At 36.9% G+C, this 16,887-nt stretch overlaps 1 protein-coding gene across 3 annotated transcripts in view; it reads left to right on the forward strand.

The window, feature by feature from the left end:
- Positions 1–5,031: 5,031 nt before the first annotated feature.
- The window catches only part of LOC127424138 (zinc finger and BTB domain-containing protein 34-like), a 30,065-nt gene continuing 18,209 nt past the window's right edge, over positions 5,032–16,887 (forward strand). Inside the window, exons 1-2 of one of the 3 annotated variants that reach the window (XM_051669064.1) lie at positions 5,049–5,167; positions 10,178–10,248. In XM_051669064.1, coding sequence (XP_051525024.1) covers positions 10,226–10,248 — 23 coding nt within the window. In that variant the 5' untranslated portion in view covers positions 5,049–5,167; positions 10,178–10,225. Of the gene's footprint in view, positions 5,168–10,177; positions 10,249–16,887 lie in introns of all 3 variants that reach the window. The other 2 variants (XM_051669065.1, XR_007894417.1) reach the window with 2 other exon arrangements.

Below are 16,887 nucleotides of genomic sequence, written 5' to 3' on the forward strand. Positions count from 1 at the left end.
AGTTTTTATTTATTTATTTATTTATTTTAATGTCTTTTTTGGGAAATATGGGTGTTCTTTTCAGAAGTCAGTTCCTTGTAAATGTGTGAAATACTGATACACGGACATAATACATGAGATATGAGTATGCTCAACAATCTGATTGCCATAAAGTATGTTTCGATCCTCGGCTTTGCCAAATAGTAACCTTAGAGGAATAAGCCATGCACACACACTCACATGCACATGCACACCTGGACAACCGGAGCCTTTCACCGGCAGTCGTGGTGAGGAGTAGGTACTGACAGACTCAAACACCTGCTCTTGGAAAGTATGTTCTCCCTCAGTGATCCTGGATTTTACAGGACTGGGAAACTATTGTTCTCTCCCAGTGCTGACAGCCAAGGTATTTCTGGACTCCTGGAGCACATACAAAAACAAAAGCCAATTCATGTTTGTTAGTGGCCTAAATGAAAAATAGTCTTGCTATTTCAAGTTACTCTCCAGCTTTGAAGACAACATATTTTAATTGAATTTTTATAGTATAAAATGAACCAACACATTCTTGGGTAAGTTGTTGCTTTACCGGTATTTATATTTGACAATGTCTGAAATGTCTCTTCTATAATATTCTTATCTGAGGGTCAAGCAACCCTTTTGAAGAAATCTAAAGATCAATTAACACCCTGCAGTGACATTCACCTGTGACACAGCTCTGGCTGACCAAGAATGCAGTGCACCTGTAAACCTGAGTTGCTCTGATCTCAATCTGCAGCTATCATCAGCCAGACAATCCATCATTAGTGGAATTTTCTTCTATCAGTGACACAGTTATGTGTAAAGCAGGGTTAATTTGTATTCAAAGAACAAAGTATATATTTTTCATGTATAAATCAATTTTTTTAAGATAAACATCCATCTCTTTGCTGATTTATTGAGTGATATAATCAATAATGTCATCAGTGGATATAAAAATGGTTGCATGTTGAGTATTTTTGCTTAAAATTGATTATCCAAAAATGAAAATTTTGTCATCATTTACTCACACTCATGTTGATCAAAACCTGTATGACTTTCTTTCTTCTGTGAAACAACAAAGGATATGTTAGGCAGAATGTTAGTCTCAGATACCATTGTCTTTCTTTGTATCTTTTTCCATACAATGCAAAAGTCATCATCTGGAACAATATAAGGGTGAGTAAATTATAACAGAATTTATTTTTCTTTTTTTTTTTTTTTTTTTTTGTGAACTATCCCTTTAAGAATAATAGGCCGTTGTCTAATCATGGCATTTTAATCACATACTTAGTTAGCTGTTTTTGATCTCTGATATATGGACTTGGAAAAGACCTGTTGAAAATGATCATCCACTCCCTTCTTGCTTGGCCTATCTTAAGCAGTGAGGGAATTTGCAAAGTCACCTGGGCTACAAATCATTGCGAGGCACCTCTGAGCTCCCGGGGCCACCCCACTTGAGTCCCTTACACTGATCCCCAATGCTGACCCCGCTCAAAATCATCCCCATTAGCTTACTACTGAGGAATTCTCGGTCAAGTGAATGGCACGGTGGCTAACAAAGCCCTGTTTCAAGGCAGATTACAACTTCAACAGCAAACCCTTTGATGAGCGAGACTGTTTGAATATGTTATCAGTATTACCATCACCCCATTTGGGGTCAACAAAACCACTTATTCTCTTGTGTTTGTGTGTATATGCATGTGTGTGTGTGTGGGCAGGTTTGGGTTGGTATTATGCTATAAATGTGGTTAATGAGGACATTTATAGTGTCCCCACAATTCAAATCGCTTAAAAAATATACTAAATGAAAATGTAAAAATGCAGAAAGTTTTTGGTGAGGGTTAGGTTTAGGGGTAGGGTTAGGGTAAGGGGATAGAATCTATAGTTCATTTAGTATAAAAATCATTATGTCTATGGAGAGTCTTCATAAGGATAGCCGCACCAACATGTGTGTGTGTGTGGGTGGGTGTGTCTTTCTTTAAATGGGAGAGAGAGAGAGAGAGAGAGAGAGAGAGAGAGAGAGAGAGAGAGAGAGAGAGAGAGAGCGAGAGAAATGGGTGAATTAGATTACTGTCAGAGTATAGAGGGGAGAATTGTTTAACATGGAACGCACTCAAGAGCACGTGCGATGACAAAGCGATTTTGCTCCTTACACAGGTCACCCACCTGCACTCAGATTAGGTCAGATATTCATTTCTGAGGCCAAGCTGTCCCTCAAATAAGTTCATGAAAAAAGCTCATTGTAGAGAATTACTTTGTTGGCTACAATTAAAAGAGTGCAAAAGAATAAAGCTACAATATCTCATTATATTGCTTACTGGGAGAAACAATTAAAATCAGGGCTGTTTTAGAGAGTTTAATTCATATCTGTATTTAGTTGCAAATGGCAATGTAACAAGTAATGCTTGAATAAGTGTAACCCAGCATTTTTAAAATATCAAATATTTTAACAATAATTTAGTCCTATATCCAATGGTAAACTTGATATGATTGCAAAATGTACCAAACCAAAGGCATATTTGTACATTAAATATTTACTTTGTAAATACTCACATTTGTAGAATTTACAACAGACCACTTTATCTACATTGATTCATTTCCATAATAAATGAATAAGTAAATAAATAAATCTGAATGGCCCTTGAGAATTTGTAAATGAAGTATACATTTTATTGACAAGACAGTAAAACAATTGGAAACTGATGAATGAAACTTCCCTAAGGAATAAATGTACATATATTATTATTTTGTCAAAATGATTTAATTTAATGTCTATGTATCAACAAGTCTTATATATTAATGATGCCAGTAAATTCCAATTTTTTTTAATTATTATTTATTTATTTATTTATTTATTTACTTTGCTGTGAAAAAATAAAATGGTGTGTTCAGGTTTTCTGTGGACTTCACACAGTGCCCTGTAGCTTACAGTTTTCTTAGGAAAGCTACAATGTGAAGTGAAAATGAAATGGCATGTCAATATATGCTAACAGTATTAGTTTATAATTTGATTTTGTGTGTTTTTTTATCATTAAAATGGATATATCTATGTAACAGTGCTGCACTGTGCACTCTATTCAATTCAATTCAATTCTGTTCTATTCTACAGGTTATTCTTAGCCTATGTAATCACTTGTCATCTACCGACAATTCCGAATAGGCGTCTTCTCTTGTGCTTGAAAACTAAGCCTATGGCGCCCTCTGTTGTTAGATAAATAGTAAAACAGTTTGAGACTGGCCAGGATGGATAATGGAGTTCTGACTTCAGTATTTTGATGCTGCTGCTGTAAATTATGTAATTCTGAGTTCAGAATTTTGAAAATGAAAATATTAAGTTAATTATACACAAATGCTACATAGAGACCCTTCCACTGAATTAGCTCAACTATTTAACTGTGTTTTTATTCACAGAGGCACCAATAGGGTTTTTAACTCTGTTGAATTTTCTGACATCAATAAAGCTATACTAATACATAACGGATATTGTTGTATTTCTTATATTTCTTCTTTCACACAATGTTTAAGATTTATGAGTAATCTTATCCAAGATCTAAGATCTAAGATAAATGTACAGTATATATACAGTTTAAAGGTATAATAAGGTACTATTATTATTATTATTATTATTATTATTATTATTATTATTATTATGAAAGTGGGCCATCAGGTTAAATATGCCAGATAAAGGTTGCAGTGTTTTTGTTCTTTAAGATTCAATATTCACTCACTGCAAGCTATTTTAAACAGTTGCCACAAAGGTACTTGACATATTTCAACTGATTTCTTTGGTCTGCATTTGCTAAGGTAGGCAGGGCAAATCATTTTACAGAGGCTAGACAGGAAAAACATAAAATTATTGCCAGCCATTAGGTTTCTATATTCATAAACAACTATGCAACATTTAAAGGTGTGTGTTATGTCATGTTGGTCTCTATAAGAAAAAGAAAATCTGGGATTTGCAAAACAACCTAAGTATTTGATCAAAAAGACTATTTAGTTGCTGGCCCATTTTAGTAAACCCCCATCAGCTAAAATGGGCCACTGTGTTTAGGCTAAAATGGACCAATTTACAAACCGACTTATAAGAGATTGTTTGATGATCCCTTTCATTAAAACTGCTCAGATAATATTGAAAAAAGTCAAATTCAAGTTTGGATGTGTTATATTAGAATTGTTTGATTGTGATGTCCATAAATGTTCTCAAATACACACAACCACCTCAAACACTCTCACAAACACTCATGGACATTTTAATACAGCTGGTATGAGTAAAAAGACAAAACAAACAAACAAACAAACAAAAACAAAAAACATTTACACACAAAATAACAATTGAAAAGAAATGACAGTTACAATTACTTTATTACAATTGTCAAAACTGCTTATCAGTCATGCTGATTCCATATAAAGTTTTCACAGAACAATACAGTATTCTATCTCACAAGTCGCATGACCCATTTTGCCTGTGCTGAACACAGCAATGATGTTATGGAGGGGGGCTTTTCACATTTAAATATCTCTCTCTCTCTCTCTCTCTCTCTCTCTCTCTCTCTCTCTCTCTCTCTCTCTCTCTCTCTCTTTTATTTTATTTTTTACAGATTGTCGACATACAATGATAGAAAAAACCTTCATTAACAAACAAAGAGAAGTCTAGCAAAAAAGTCGCCCACTTTATCTGACATCACCCTAAATTATTATTATTATTATTATTATTATTATTATTATTATTATCATCATCATCATCATCATCTTAACTAAAAAGCCATGTCAGGGAGTGGATTTAATTGTCCTTTAATGACTATAAACCGGCACTCAGGTTTAGTAGGTTTTCGTAGAAATTAAGTGTCGACACCCTTCACTGAAATTGTTGCAACAAACCTAACATCCTGCAACATACACTCCCTGACCCTTGTACTGCCATGAAAATGTGCGGGAGGGTGAAGAGCATTACCACTGATCTCTATATCATCTACAAAGCGATTCCTCGACAACACGTCAAGACACTTGCGAGACAGAGCGCGTCCTCTGAAGATCGCACGCGTCCACTTCCGGCGGGGAAGAGAGTTGGAAAAATAGCATCAGCTGAGCACAGCTGGGGAAGGAGGAGGCCAGGCTGGAGCAAAAGCGAGTCGCTGTGCAGGGGAATGGGCGACGTTTGATTGCGGAGAAGGTGAGACGTGACATGATTAACGGCGCTGTATGTCTGAGCAGAACGTTGTTTTATTTTGCGCGGACGAATCTTAATACACGTAGCTAACTGGCTAACTTATTAGCATTCTGTGAAAGCTTTGGCTCGAGCTAGCCTGGCAACAATTTGACTGGCGAAAATTTAGTGAGGGGGAGTTTGCATGTTGCGCTGGGCTGTCTTGAACTGACTTCATGATTTTGCAAAAAGCTATAGCAGTTAAACAGAGGTTACGTGTTTTTTACCCCTTGATATGCACTCTATTGTACGAGCTGCCAGTTTCCACATTCCACATTTTCCTCAGTCACAAGCAAGTGGGCCAGTTTCCCACCCGCCTGTTTTGTTTTTATTAAACTGCTAGCAAAACTTTTATTTAGAGCTGAAGACATATATTTTCCCTTAAATTAACTAAAAATATCTAAATGTTAGTTGTGGTATTTAAGTATCGAAAGTGCATTGGCTGTGTCTCAAAACCTAGTGTGCTGCTTATCTTGATAGCTTTTAGGGCGTCATGGTCACTGTCAAATGCACCTATAATGCCAAAAAATGCTGTCTTGGTAGGTAGCTCACTAGATTTTAAACACAACCAATGTGTCACCTGAGCTGTTACTGATGTCCTTGGTAAGGTGGTAATGAGTTATTTGCAGTTGGTTTGGCAGATTGATTGTGAAAGCCAATATTAAAGGAAGAGTTCACCCAAAAATGAAAATTCTCTCATCATTTACTCACCCTCATGCCATCCCAGATGTGTATGACTTTTTCTCTTCTGCAGAACACAAACAAAAAATTTTGAATAATATTTTTAAGCTTCGTAGGTCCTCACAATGTAAGTGAATGGGTGCCAAAATTGTGAATCTCCAAAAAGCAAATAAAGGCAACATAAAAGTAGTCCATAAGACTCCAGTAGTTAAATCCATATCTTCGGAAATGATATGATAGGTGTGGGTGAAAAACAGATCAATATTAAAGTCATTTCCCATTATCAATCTCAGCTTTTACTTTCACATTCTTTTGTTTTTGGCGATTCACATTCTTCGTGCATGGGCAGGGAGGAGAAGTGATAGTAAAAAAAGGACTTAAATGTTGATCTGTTTCTCAGCCACACATTATTTCGCTTCAGAAAATATAGATTTAACCAATGGAGTCTTATGAATTACTTTTATGCTGAATTTATGTGCTTTTTGGAGCTTCAAATGTTGGCACCCATTCACTTGCATTGTGAGGACTTGCAGATCTGAAAAATTCTTCTAAATATCTTTATTTGTGTTCTTCAGATGACAAAGTCATATACATCTGGGATGGCATGAGGGTGAGTAAATGATGAGAGAATTTTCATTTTTTGGGGAACTATCCCTTTAAAGTATTCAGCTCATAATAGTTACGATTGACTAGGTGTTATAGGAAACGATTATGGGTCCAGGTTACTTTCATTTTTGTTATCTCGCACATAACATAATGAATGTGACCTTCCACGCACAATCATGTAGGCCTATGTGTAAGATAACATCTTTCAACATTCTTTTTACATTTTTTTTTTTTTTTTGCTTTGATATATAGGGTCAATAAAATGCAAGTGTACTGTATTCTATTTAGTTTCAGAACAGAAAGTTTCAACCCTCCAAATCCCGAGTTGCAGCAATATTGTGTTGTTACATCTTATCCACAAGACTTCAAGGTTTGGTGTCTGAAAAGGCGGGGTTGAAATAAAACTGCACACCACACAATAGAAGTATAACAGGAGTCCAAAGTGCAGGGTAGAATAATGGATATTGTTGTAAATAGGGTTGTTAAATTCACCTAAGCTGATTGTTCACAGCAGTGGAACTTAAATCAGATCTGATTCATGAGTTATTTAATTGGCACTTCCTATTAGCAACAACAACCAAAAAAGCTCAAGCTTCTGTATTACTCTGGTTTACTCTTGAAATCTGCTTATGTAGGACTTCTATCATTGAACGTGTTTACATGCACACCAATTCACTGGTTACTCCCAAAAATCAGCTTATTTAAATATCAAACAGAGCAAGAAATCCGCTTTTACATGACTTTTGAAATAATCGTGTTATTCTCTACATTTGACATCAAACCGTGAAGAGGCTTGTGCTCAACACGTGCACGTATTGGATGAGCTAGTAAGAACGCTGTGTAAGGTGTTTATATGGCATGCGAAACTGGCACAATGGGCAAAAATCTACCCGTGTCGATCGGTTATTCATAAGTCGTTTATAGTCTTTATGCCGACAAAGGAACGCGTTTATTGCGTTACATGACTGCACGCATTGACGGCTTATTAAGCATAATCGGTGTAAGAATGTGCATGTAAACATGCTCATTGTTGGCTTCGTGGGATAAATTGCTTGTGTTTTTCCTCATTTGTAAGTCGCTTTGGATACAAGCGAAGCAAGTATGGCGCAAAAATGAAGGCTTGTATGGAAAAATTGTCACCGCAATTTACAAGAGTAATAAGCAGGATAGCCGGTGCAAAAATACTAAAATAGAAAGAATTCCTTCATAGACCTGATAGGCAAAAGCTCAAGGAAGGATATTTGGAGACATCTGGCGTGGGTTTAAGCTGATCCTATACCTGGGGAATATATATATATATATATATATATATATATATATATATATATATATATATATATATATATATTTTTTTTTTCTGAAATTGAAAGTAAAAATGAATAGCTAACATTACTATATTGTCTATAAAACTGTATTTGCTCATCAGGAAGTTCTTCATTATGGATTTCCCCAAGCTGTTTTCAGTTTATAAGATGCTTTTTGCTCACCACAGCTGTAGTTGCGTTATGTTATCCCTTTAGGTACAACACCCCTCCCAACCACTCTGAATGATTTCCCCACTAGTTTTGTCAGAACAGACGGAGCCAAACCAATTAAGCCGTTTGAATGAGTAGGCATTATTGCTTTGCACTCGTTAAACCTTTGCGTTTTTGTGGTGGCTATGGTTCTCCTCAGGATTAGCTGTTAAAAGGGGTTTGGTTTTTGCAGGAAAACAGGAGTGTGACATAACAGGAGTCCTGTTATGACAGTTTTATAGCACACAGAAATAAAGGATCATCTGTATTTTGCAGTTTTCCTGTGTCTTAGACAAGATATTACCTGCCGCTCAAGCTTTTCTCAGTGAGGAAAAGTCGTCTCTGAAATTATATCTTCTTTGTAAGTATATTAGTTAAAGGTTTTGGGAATGTTGGACTGCAGTTTGTGGCTGAAGCTTGTGATTCAGGAACAGTGGGCTTTGGCTGTGTATTTCTTGTCTCTTGGCCAGCTTCAATGGGGAGCATCTTTGCAAAGAAAGGACGCCTTTGCCCTGCGTACCCGAAGCAAAACAGAACCAGTTGATGGTATTTTTATCCTCTCTGAATATGCCCAGTAGATATGCAAAGCCTGACTGATTTCCCTCGCCAGTTCCTTAATAGCAATTCTTAATGATCCTTTTCAGTTTGTGCAGCATTTCCTCTTTGATGTAACTCTTCTTGCCATCAAAATGGCTGGACTCATCGTGTATTGGGACTAATCTTGTCTGCGATGGGAGGAGGCTTGTTTTAGCACACAGAATGGGAAAAGACTGTCTTTAATGCACATTGGCCTTTTTATGAGCTTTCTCCTGTCACAATCGGCAGCTTGACGTTAGTGTTTTAACAGAAAATCCCTTTGCTGTAGCCTCATGTCTGGGACTGAGGATGTGACCCAGAGCTTTTGACCAGTTTTTTGTGGCCATTAGAGCCAGTTACTGTTAAGTTGTTATTGAATACTACATTATCATAATTTATTTGATATACATGCTTGTGTGTTTATATTATGCTGTAGAAAAAAAAAAAAACTGTACTTTTTACTTTAATTTTTGCTTCTGACAGGGATTCTTGTTTGTTTGTTTGTTTGTTTGGCATTTTCACTCTGTAGAATTATAGAATACTTTATCTTGTTAAATTGAAGTGTTGCAGAGATAAGCTAAGTTGGCTGCACACCGTTCCAAAATAGTTCCTCACAAAGTTTGCGAGTAATCCTGGCTGCTTTATCCCCCTCTCACAGCCTGTCAAGTTCCTCCTGCCAGACTCTGCATGCTAAGCAATTTTGGCCGAACTGGACTTGGTTTTTATTTAGAAGAATAGGCTAAAAGCTGCTTATCTGGAAGCAGACCTTCTGCAGTGTTCATTTGACAATGCTGATATGGCAGTTTTCACTCTTGACGGCATGCTTAGTGAAATGGTAAAATAAGTTTTCCCTGTTAGCCTTGAGTTTTTCTTACTGTTGTTAAGGGATTCTGGGTAATGTGGGTTTCTGGGAAGAGGTTTCGCCCCAATGTTTTACTGTAGGGCTGCCTGCCACGATTATGAAATGTATGTAATCGTAAAATATTTCTGTCCTAAAGTCTTCACTTTCACACACTATTTAAAGGCTCTCCCATGAGCCCTTATTTTGTATAAAGGACTGAAAATTTGAAAACATTTTTTTTTATTCTAGCATCTCCACAGATATAGAGTAGGGATGTGAATGAGTAATCGAATAATAGAGTACTCGTTCTGCACCAGCTATTCGAGTATTAAAGCTTAGCTATGTAACATTTTTTCGTTAAAAAATAACAAAATATTATTAATGAGAGAGTGCAACAAAAATCCATCTTTTAAACCATGTCTTTAGTTTACTCAAATACACTTCAATAAACCTAAAATAATGATTTATATTTTAGAGCTGTCGGGACTGATTTTGCGGGAAATTACATACATCACTCACCAGTGCGTGTTCACGTCATATCCGTACACAGAGAAAATATGCTCTGGCTACTGTAGCACGTGTGAGGTGTGGGAGTAGCGTGAAGCTGAAAGTTTGTTGTCTCAATGAACGAGAAAAATTTACATTGGATCATTAAAAACTGCAAACCTCAGGGGAATCACTGGTTGTAAAAACAAAGAAACCCCGAACAGCGACAGATTCTGTAATAAAACCTGAATCAACATCGGCTTGTCTTTTCAGAGGTGGTGACAACTCCGAGATCTGAAAGGATTTAAAAGCGAACCAGAGATGGCTTTTTTCTTACTCAACAGGTAAGATATTTTATTGATATGGTTTATATATAGTTGTGTAGTGAAATACAATAATTATACTGTAATCGGTGAAGAACATTTCAGTTGCTAGCACACGACTGTTTTTTTCTTTATAACGGCAATAATTTTTATAAATAAATCTACACTTGCCACGGTCATGTGAGTCTTGAAATTATGTTGACCACTGGTTGGTAACAATGACAATCTATAAATTAGTTACTACCGTGGTCTGTTTGGCCAGAATAACCTGCAGTTATAAAAACGTTTGACCTTATCAGGCTAGCAATCGTTATGTCTAATGTTAATGAACGTTGTCTAACTTTTGTAATGTCACTTATTTCAAAACATCAATGTTTCCAATAAGTCAAAACAACAGCATAAGATATGGCACTTACCTCCTCAGATGAAATTTTTTCGGATATCCGTCTTTCCTTTCTTTCGTTATTTATTTGTCCATTCGCTCTGATAAGATGTCCTGTATCCATGTGTACACCGGTGCCTCGAACCACATACATCCGCGCAGAGTAGCAGAACCGAAGCACAACTTGCGTTATTACCAAAACAGTGTTCTTCCTCAAGATGCATTTAGTTTTATTTTTTAATCGCTAGAGGGCCAAAAGTTACATAGTGTAGCTTTAAATACACTACTCGAATATTGCAAATTCAATTTCCTGCAGTGAGCAGTGCTGAATAATACTGTTTTCCTCTGAATCTCTCACCAAATCTCGCAGTTACAATTCAGTCAACTGACTGGGGGGAGCTGTGGATACGTGTGGTGTTGGATGAGAGAAGATATATCATGCCGTCGATGCAGCCAAGTTATATTTCAAGGCAATACTTGCAATATTTTGGTTCTTACTGAATTCTACTCTATTTGTTCTTGTTGGAGTCATGCAAACCAAAAGACGAGGATCTGCTTTTATGGTGGAAAAATGTGACATAACCTCAGAAACTAGTCAGACCAGTATGTGTGTATGAGTGTGAAATCTTTTAACACAGGCAGAGTGCATTTTATACAAAGCTAACTTTCACCACTTGTTTTTCTGAACAATAACGTGAAATGTTAAAATTGTGATAGCTTTTATGTAGACTCAGAATTTATGAATGTGCATTACCGTCATATCGTCAGTATTGGTTTGTAAGCTCCGGGTGAGTGCAAATGTTTTTTACTGTTATTTTTAAATCATTTTTGTTTTCCATTTTTATTAATACAGTATTGTGCAGAAGTTTTAGGCACTTTTGAAAACCGTTGTATAGTGAAGATGTCTTCAAAAATAATGCCATAAATAGTTTTCATTTATCAATTAACCATACAAAGTCCAGTAAATATAAAAACAGCTAAATCAATATTTGGTGTGACCACCTTTGCCTTCAAAACAGCACCAATTCTCCTAGGTACACCTGGACACAGTTTTTCTTGGTTGTTGGCAGTTAGGATGTTCCAAGCTTCTTGGAGAATTTGCTTCTATCTATTTCGGCTGTCTCAATTGCTTCTGTCTCTTCTTGTAATCCCAGACTGACTCAATATTCAGTGGGGGGCTCTGTTGGGACCATGCCATCTGTTGCAGGGCTCCCTGTTCTTCTATTCTGTTCTGTTCTATTTGCAAAAGAAATGTTTGAGTCTAAAATGTATATTTCCTGTTGACACACTAAAGCTGAAAATCGAAATAACCATCTTAAGACAAATGTTTTTGTGAAGCATCTTATGTGCCTAAGACTTTTGCACATTACTGTACATATTATTCATAAAATCTTTTCCCAAAAGCATAGTGTTTTGAAGTTAGCTTATTTTGAAACCATTCTTGGTAACATTTTGAATAAAACAAAATATGAGATTCATGTATGTGTAATATACACTATATTGCCAAAAGTATTCGCTCACCCATTCAAATAATTGAATTCAGGTGTTCCATTCACTTCCATGGCCACAGGTGTATAAAATGAAGCACCTAGGCATGCAGACTGCTTCTACAAACATTTGTGAAAGAATGGGCCGCTCTCAGGAGCTCAGTGAATTCCAGCGTCCTACTGTGATAGGATGCCACCTGTGCAACAAGTCCAGTCGTGAAATTTCCTCGCTACTAAATATTCCACAGTCAACTGTCAGTGGTATTATAACAAAGTGGAAGTGACTGGGAATGACAGCAACTCAGCCACGAAGTGGTAGGCCACGTAAAATGACAGAGCGGGGTCAGCGGATGCTGAGGCGCATAGTGTGCTGAGGTCGCCAACTTTCTGCAGAGTCAATCGCTACAGACATCCAAAGTTCATGTGGCCTTCAGATTAGCTCAAGAACAGTGCGAAGAGAGCTTCACGGAATGGGTTTCCATGGCCGAGCAGCTGCATCCAAGCCATACATCACCAAGTGCAATGCAAAGTGTCGGATGCAGTGGTGTAAAGCACGCCGCCACTGAACTCTAGAGCAGTGGAGACGCGTTCTCTGGAGTGACGAATCGCGCTTCTCCATCTGGCAATCTGATGGACGAGTCTGGGTTTGGTGGTTGCCAGGAGAACAGTACTTGTCTGACTGCATTGTGCCAACTGTGAAGTTTGGTGGAGGGGGGATTATGGTGTGGGGTTGTTTTTCAGGAGCTGGGCTTGGCCCCTTAGTTCCAGTGAAAGGAAGTCTGAATGCTTCAGCATACCAAGAGATTTTGGACAATTTCATGCTCCCAACTTTGTGGGAACAGTTTGGGGATGGCCCCTTCCTGTTCCAACATGACTGCGCACCAGTGCACAAAGCAAGGTACATAAAGACATGGATGAGCGAGTTTGGTGTGGAAGAACTTGACTGGCCTGCACAAAGTCCTGACCTCAACCCGATAGAGCACCTTTGGGATGAATTAGAGCGAAGACTGCGAGCCAAGCCTTCTCGTCCAACATCAGTGTCTGACCTCACAAATGTGCTTCTGGAAGAATGGTCAGAAATTCCCATAAATACACTCCTAAACCTTGTGGAAAGCCTTCACAGAAGAGTTGAAGCTGTTATAGCTGCAAAGGGTGGGCCGACGTCATATTAAAACCTATGGATTAAGAATGGGATGTCACTTAAGTTCATATGCGTCTAAAGGCAGATGAGCGAATACTTTTGGCAATATAGTGTATGTGTTTTTTTTATTATTATTATTTTTATGTGCATTTTATTTTATGAGTAATCGGGTACTTGTTTTTTGTGGGTTAGAGAACTCCACTACAAAATTACTCAAAAATGCCCATCCCTAAAATAGAGTAAGCGATCGCCTCCTCTGTGTCAGTGTGTGCCATTAACACTGCGTGGTAACAACCCTTAATGACCAATAACATTTGTTATACACGATCGTAAAATTAAATAACCACCAGTTATCTCAAATAACCATGGTTGGATCAAATAACTGTTATCAGGCGATTTTTTTACTAATCGCGGGAGGCCTAGTTTACTGCCTCTAGTTGATTGGATCTGTTGTCTATTCTATCTATGTTTTCTGCTATTTAGGGGTTAATAGTGTTTAATGGAGACCATATTATTGATTGAATTCTAATTACTTTAAAAAAGTGATTTACACTATGCAATCTTGCAAAACTGGGCTGGCCCCCTTGCTAGAGTTTGCCTAATTTAGATGTCTGTTTTGGCCTAGTACTTAATACCAGAATTCAAGAATGTTTTGTTAAGATATTGGTCAACAACAAACAAAGCTTGCTGATCCACTAGTTAAGAGATACATGACAATAAGTAACTTATGGTAAGATATAAAGATGTGTCATGCAGTGAACCATCGCAACTTAATCACTTCAACTGGAACAGGCATATGCTGCCAGATCTTTTCTATCACAGTTGATACTGCTGCCTTATCACACAGAGAAATTGCTAACTTATAATTAATTATCAATCGTTCAGGTAGTTTGCTGTATGAACATGCCCCTTGGTCTATTACTTATGCAACCTATAAAACGAGGAAGTCATTTTATATTTTTCTGTATTTTTTACGCTTGAGTTGTCAAAATCTCCCTCAACTCCGTGAGTGCGAAACCTGTGATTCAATCCCCCTGGAGCACATCCAGGACACTTGCACCAATGGATCCACCAGATCAACTGAGCAAACATTCTCTGGCAACACGTCAAATTGCGTTCAGCTTGGTTCTTGTAGCACTGCCTGAGCACCTTTCTGACACTCTATGTGTACACTTGATCGTCAAGGAGATAACAACTTTCTTGTTTGCACATTTAACATGATTTGCCACATATTTTTACAAGAATTTTCTTTCTGGGTTTTCTTTCTTTCGCTATCTAGTCTTCTCCCTTCCAATTTCTCTCGGCCGTGGCAGGATGAAAACATATGGGTGGTGAGACAAGTGTCTCTGCAAGCCCTGCCAATTGGAGAAAGTGTTTACGTCCCCAAATTGCTGACTGAGACTCATGTGGAATTCACGTTGAATCACAACGGAGTGAAAACGGACTTCAGGGTGGGCAAAGACATAGGAGAATAGCAGGAGTATAGCAGATCTTGTAATGAAGTTCTTGATGTTGTTACTTTTCCCCCCAATTTTTTAATGCAGCTTTTATAATAGCGTGTTGTGTGGTGCAACTTATTACTTGGGAACTAAGTGGGCGGCATTATTTTTGCTTTTATCCTCTAAATGATGGATTATTCTTTCCCCCACACAATTTTTGCCCATGCATCAACTTGATCTTGTAATATGCTCATATAATTGGTTCCTTTGGTTTTTTTTTTTTTTTTTCTGCTTTTTATCTTTTTTTTTAATATTATTTATTTATTTTTATTTTTTTTTGTCTATGCTTGAGCTCTAAAACTTGAAGTATCTTCCCATATTTTTTCAGGGGTGTTTATTGACCATTTATGGGATGTCTGTGTTTTTTACAGTTGTGATGCCTGTTGAGTCTATATTGTGCTTGTGCTTCAATGCAAGCATAGAGAGAAAGATTCATGGTCTGGATAAAGAGTACACTAGATGCTGCACTAAAACTTGCACTCTGGAGCCATGGTTCAACTGGCCATATGTTCCCTTTAATTTTTTCTGTGAAATTAGCCAGATGCAGTATCTTATTACAGAACATTCTGTCTATCCAAAGCATTTATTCCATTGAGATCCAAAAGCCTATGCCAACATGTATGTGTCCACATAAGTAAATGCATAAATGGAGCATATAATGCAAAATGGATGTTCCTATAATAAAACTTAATCTTATTTTTAGGCATTATGCACTGTCTTCTTCCTCATATCAACATTAGTGTTAACAAGTGTTATACAGCTGTGTTTTTGCTATCATGTTTAAAAATGCTAGTGAAGCAGGGCTCCAGACTATGACTAAAATGGTCGCATATGCGACCAAAAATAATTGATTGTGACAATACTTTTACATCTAGTCACTCCTTTCATAATTTATACAAATATAAGAGATAAAATATATTTTTTATTTTATTTAGTACTGTACTTTAGAATCTACTTCTGGTAATTATTGATTGGGATTGGAGTAGCACAATAAACTTCATCTGGGATTTCATTCTTTTTGCACTCTTGTAGTCTCCGTGTCTGGGCCATACGGTAACAGTAAACAAAGACTAAGGCAATATTGTAAAACAAACAAGATCCAGCTTTTGACACTTAGGACAATTGAGGGACTTGTACACAACTATTACACAAGGTGCAAGTATTCATTGATGATCAAGAAGACAACACACTACTATATGCATACTGTACTTTATATCTGTAATGTAGATTCTAAAGTGCAGTACTAAATAAAAATCTTTTATTTCTTATATTTGTATAAATTATGAAAGGGGTGTGAACATTTGAGACAAAAGGGAATGCAAACTTATCTTCTCAACTATATACACTGTTTATTAAACCTCTGATGAATGGGTTATCAGCTGGCTGTCTTTTCTTTGGCTTTCTATCTTGTTTATGAACAGCAATCTAAATCGAACAATTCTGTGATTTGGTGACTAAAAACAGCCGTTTGGCTCCTTAATGTTTCAGTTTAGGAGCCAATGGCTCATAAGTCATTATTTTAGTCTAGAGTCCTGTAGGGTTGTCATGATACCATAATCATGCTTACGATACTATACCAGCTAGAGTATCAAAATACCAAGTAGTATCACGATGCCACATGATAGTGTGTTAATTCTTAACACAGTTTGTCATAGCAAAGGTAGTTCTTAGAAACTAGCGTCTACTTGTTGTTCCGGAAATGGTGGAAATAACTCATGGATGAATTGGGAGAAGGCTCAAATGGACTAACTTGTTACCCAATTCATTCTTTGTTTGACGTAAAAAAAAAAAAAACAAACAAAAAAATAAAACACAAAAACAGCCAGTTAAAACTGCAATGTCTTTAAACTTTTATTCCATTATTTCTGTGATTATTTAATTGTTGGTAACATAAAAATAAAGATATTGTAACATTGGGAAGATTGTTTTGAGCAGCTGTTTCATTATAGACCTTTTTCACAGACTGTGATGACGCGCTTCCGCCTTATTTAGCAGCACAAATCTAGCAGACTTTTTATATGATAATTTTTATAATAATGAGTGTAAGTTTATAACATTATTCTTACCCTGGAATTAGTTTAAAAAAAAATTACCACAGCTGCGAGGGGGTTTCGATTACAGCTGCTGAGTGAGTGACAGTAAATTTAGCAT

Source organism: Myxocyprinus asiaticus, chromosome 33 (genome assembly GCF_019703515.2).
Source record: "Myxocyprinus asiaticus isolate MX2 ecotype Aquarium Trade chromosome 33, UBuf_Myxa_2, whole genome shotgun sequence".
NCBI lineage: Eukaryota > Metazoa > Chordata > Actinopteri > Cypriniformes > Catostomidae > Myxocyprinus > Myxocyprinus asiaticus.